Below are 2,567 nucleotides of genomic sequence, written 5' to 3' on the forward strand. Positions count from 1 at the left end.
TTTTTTTTTTTTTTTTGAGACGGAGTTTTGCTCTTGTTACCCAGGCTGGAGTGCAATGGCGCGATCTCGGCTCACCGCAACCTCCGCCTCCCGGGTTCAGGCAATTCTCCTGCCCCAGCCTCCTGAGTCGCTGGGATTACAGGCACGCGCCACCATGCCCAGCTAATTTTTTTTGTATTTTTAGTAGAGACGGGGTTTCACCATGTTGACCGGGATGGTCTCGATCTCTTGACCTCGTGATCCACCCGCCTCGGCCTCCCACAGTGCTGGGATTACAGGCTTGAGCCACCGCGCCCGGCAATTTTCGCATTTTTAGTAGATACAGGTTTTCACCATGTTGGCCTGGTCTCGAACTCCTGACCTCAAGTGATCCAAGGTTAGTGTGTGTGTGCGTGTGTCAGTCTTGCTATGGTACCCTGGCAGTGGTGTGATCTCAGCTCACTGCAACCTCCACCTTCCACATTCAAGTGATATTCATGTCTCAACCTCCTGAGTAGCTGGGACTACAGGGTGCGCATCACCATGCCTGAATAATTTTTGTATTTTTAGTAGAGATAAGGTTTTGCCATGTCGCGCAGGCTGGTCTCTAACTCCTGGCCTCAAGTGAACCACCTGTCTCAGCCTCCTGAAGTGTTGGGATTACAGGTGTGAGCCACCATGCCTGGCCAGTTATTACATTGTAAAGGTAGGTTCCCAGATTACTAAACTCAGTAATGGGAGGAACCAACAGGAAACCAATTACTTCCACTGGGGTGTATCCCCAAAAACTTCTCTTATCCCCTTTTCCACCTCAGAAAAGAATCACTGCTTATTTTTACGTCTCGCACATTACTTTCTACCTTGGTTATTACGTTGTTTTCACTTTCTACGAGACCATAATAATCTTTCTATATTCCCACAGTTCCCTTCCAGTATCTAAAACTTAGGAAGTACTCATAGTTGTTTACTGACAAAGTTACAGTTAAACTTCACCGGCCAGGATATGCCTGTAGTTTTTCCTCAAAGACTTACCTATCAGGTAGGTAAGAAGCAGGTTGTGGACTTGCTGTCCCACCCAAGCAACCGCAGCAAGGGAAACGATCATGGTCATGAAGTACTAACAACGAAAAGAAGAATTTATCAACTCCTAGAAACAGACTAAGCCTGACTTTAAAGAAACTGTTTTACCATTCTACAATCTCTACATATATCAAAACTTCATGTGATACCATAAATATATGTAATTTTTATTTGTTAATTAAAGAGTTTCTTTCAAAAGTTTGGAAAATCATTTAGCTTTTATTATCACTTTTCTTTAAAAATTCTTTAAAAACCTATTCCATTGGATCTACTTTACAGAAGTTTGATACATTTCCTCCTAGAATTATTGCAATTCTATATGTCAATATTTTATGATATAAATTATACTACCTTTCCAATTAATAACTTCATGGAGCAGCCTCACGTGAAGCTGACAGATAAGAGAACAGATGAACAGATGCGTTCTTTTTTTTTTTTTTTTTTTTTTTGAGACAGAGTTTCATTCTGTCACACAGGCTGGAGTGCAGTGGTGCAAACAGCTCACTGCACAAACAGCCCAATGGAGCCTCAACCTCCTGGGCTCAAGTGATCCTCAGCTTCCCGTGTAGCTGGGATTACAGGCATGAGCCACCGTGCCTGGCCTAAACAGATCCTTTCTAAGTATATGTCTTTTTACTAGTATTTCAGTAAGATAAATGAAACAAGAATTTTGTTTTCATAGAATAAAAAAATTAACTGCAAAAACGTAATTTTTAACTTTAAAATGATTCAGTCTGGTTAACACAGGTAAACACTTATGAATGTATTTAGGAGTTTACCAATGAATAAATTTCAAATTATAACTATTAAGACAAAAAGGCAAAGTAACTCAAATTTTTAAATTTTACTGTACTTATTAAGTCAAAGCAAAAAAAGTACCATCTTAGGTTTTTCTTCCTTTAGTGTGAAGAGGCGTTTCCACCAACCCACAGCTCTGCGTCGAGTTTTTACTAGATTGCTGCAAATTTCATGGAATCTTTGCTGTTGTTCAGTGGTCCTAGAAAAAGAAATTTGTCTTTTGCTATAAACACATCACTACAGTTGACCAAAACACACCACCTTCTTCGATTTAAGAGCTATCTTCTAAAGAAAGTCAAAATAAAAACAATGTCTCACCATTATCTTATATAGGTGAAAAAGTCCTTCCACCATTAAGACCCCTTTTATAGCACAGGAATAAGTTTTTACATAAACTGTTTAAGAGTGTGAGTGTGTGTGTATAGTAAAGAAATGATAATCTATGGCTCTCAAACCACATTTATTTTATTTTATTTTATTTTGAGACAGAGGGCTCTTGTCATCAAGGCTGGAATGCAATGGTGCGTTTTGTTTTGTTTTGTTTTGTTTGAGAGAGAGGGCTCTTGTCGCCCAGGATGGAGTGCAATGGTGTGATCTTGGCTCACCACAACCTCCGCCTCCCAGGTTCAAGCGATTCTCCTGCCTCAGCCTCTGGAGTTGCTGCGATTACAGGCGCCTGCCACCACGCACAGCTAATTTTGTGTTTTTAG

At 40.4% G+C, this 2,567-nt stretch overlaps 1 protein-coding gene across 2 annotated transcripts in view; it reads right to left on the reverse strand.

Moving 5' to 3' along the window:
• Window positions 1–2,567, reverse strand: part of ARL6IP1 (ADP ribosylation factor like GTPase 6 interacting protein 1) — a 10,991-nt gene that overhangs the window by 1,896 nt on the left and 6,528 nt on the right. For both annotated transcript variants that reach the window (XM_032242801.1, XM_032242802.1), the window contains 2 exons: window positions 1,939–2,056; window positions 1,012–1,096 (listed from right to left, as the gene is read on the reverse strand). In XM_032242801.1, coding sequence (XP_032098692.1) covers window positions 1,012–1,096; window positions 1,939–2,056 — 203 coding nt within the window. The remainder of the gene's footprint in view (window positions 1–1,011; window positions 1,097–1,938; window positions 2,057–2,567) is intronic.

Source organism: Sapajus apella, unplaced genomic scaffold, assembly GCF_009761245.1.
Source record: "Sapajus apella isolate SASKATOON/1434 unplaced genomic scaffold, GSC_monkey_1.0 scaffold51, whole genome shotgun sequence".
NCBI lineage: Eukaryota > Metazoa > Chordata > Mammalia > Primates > Cebidae > Sapajus > Sapajus apella.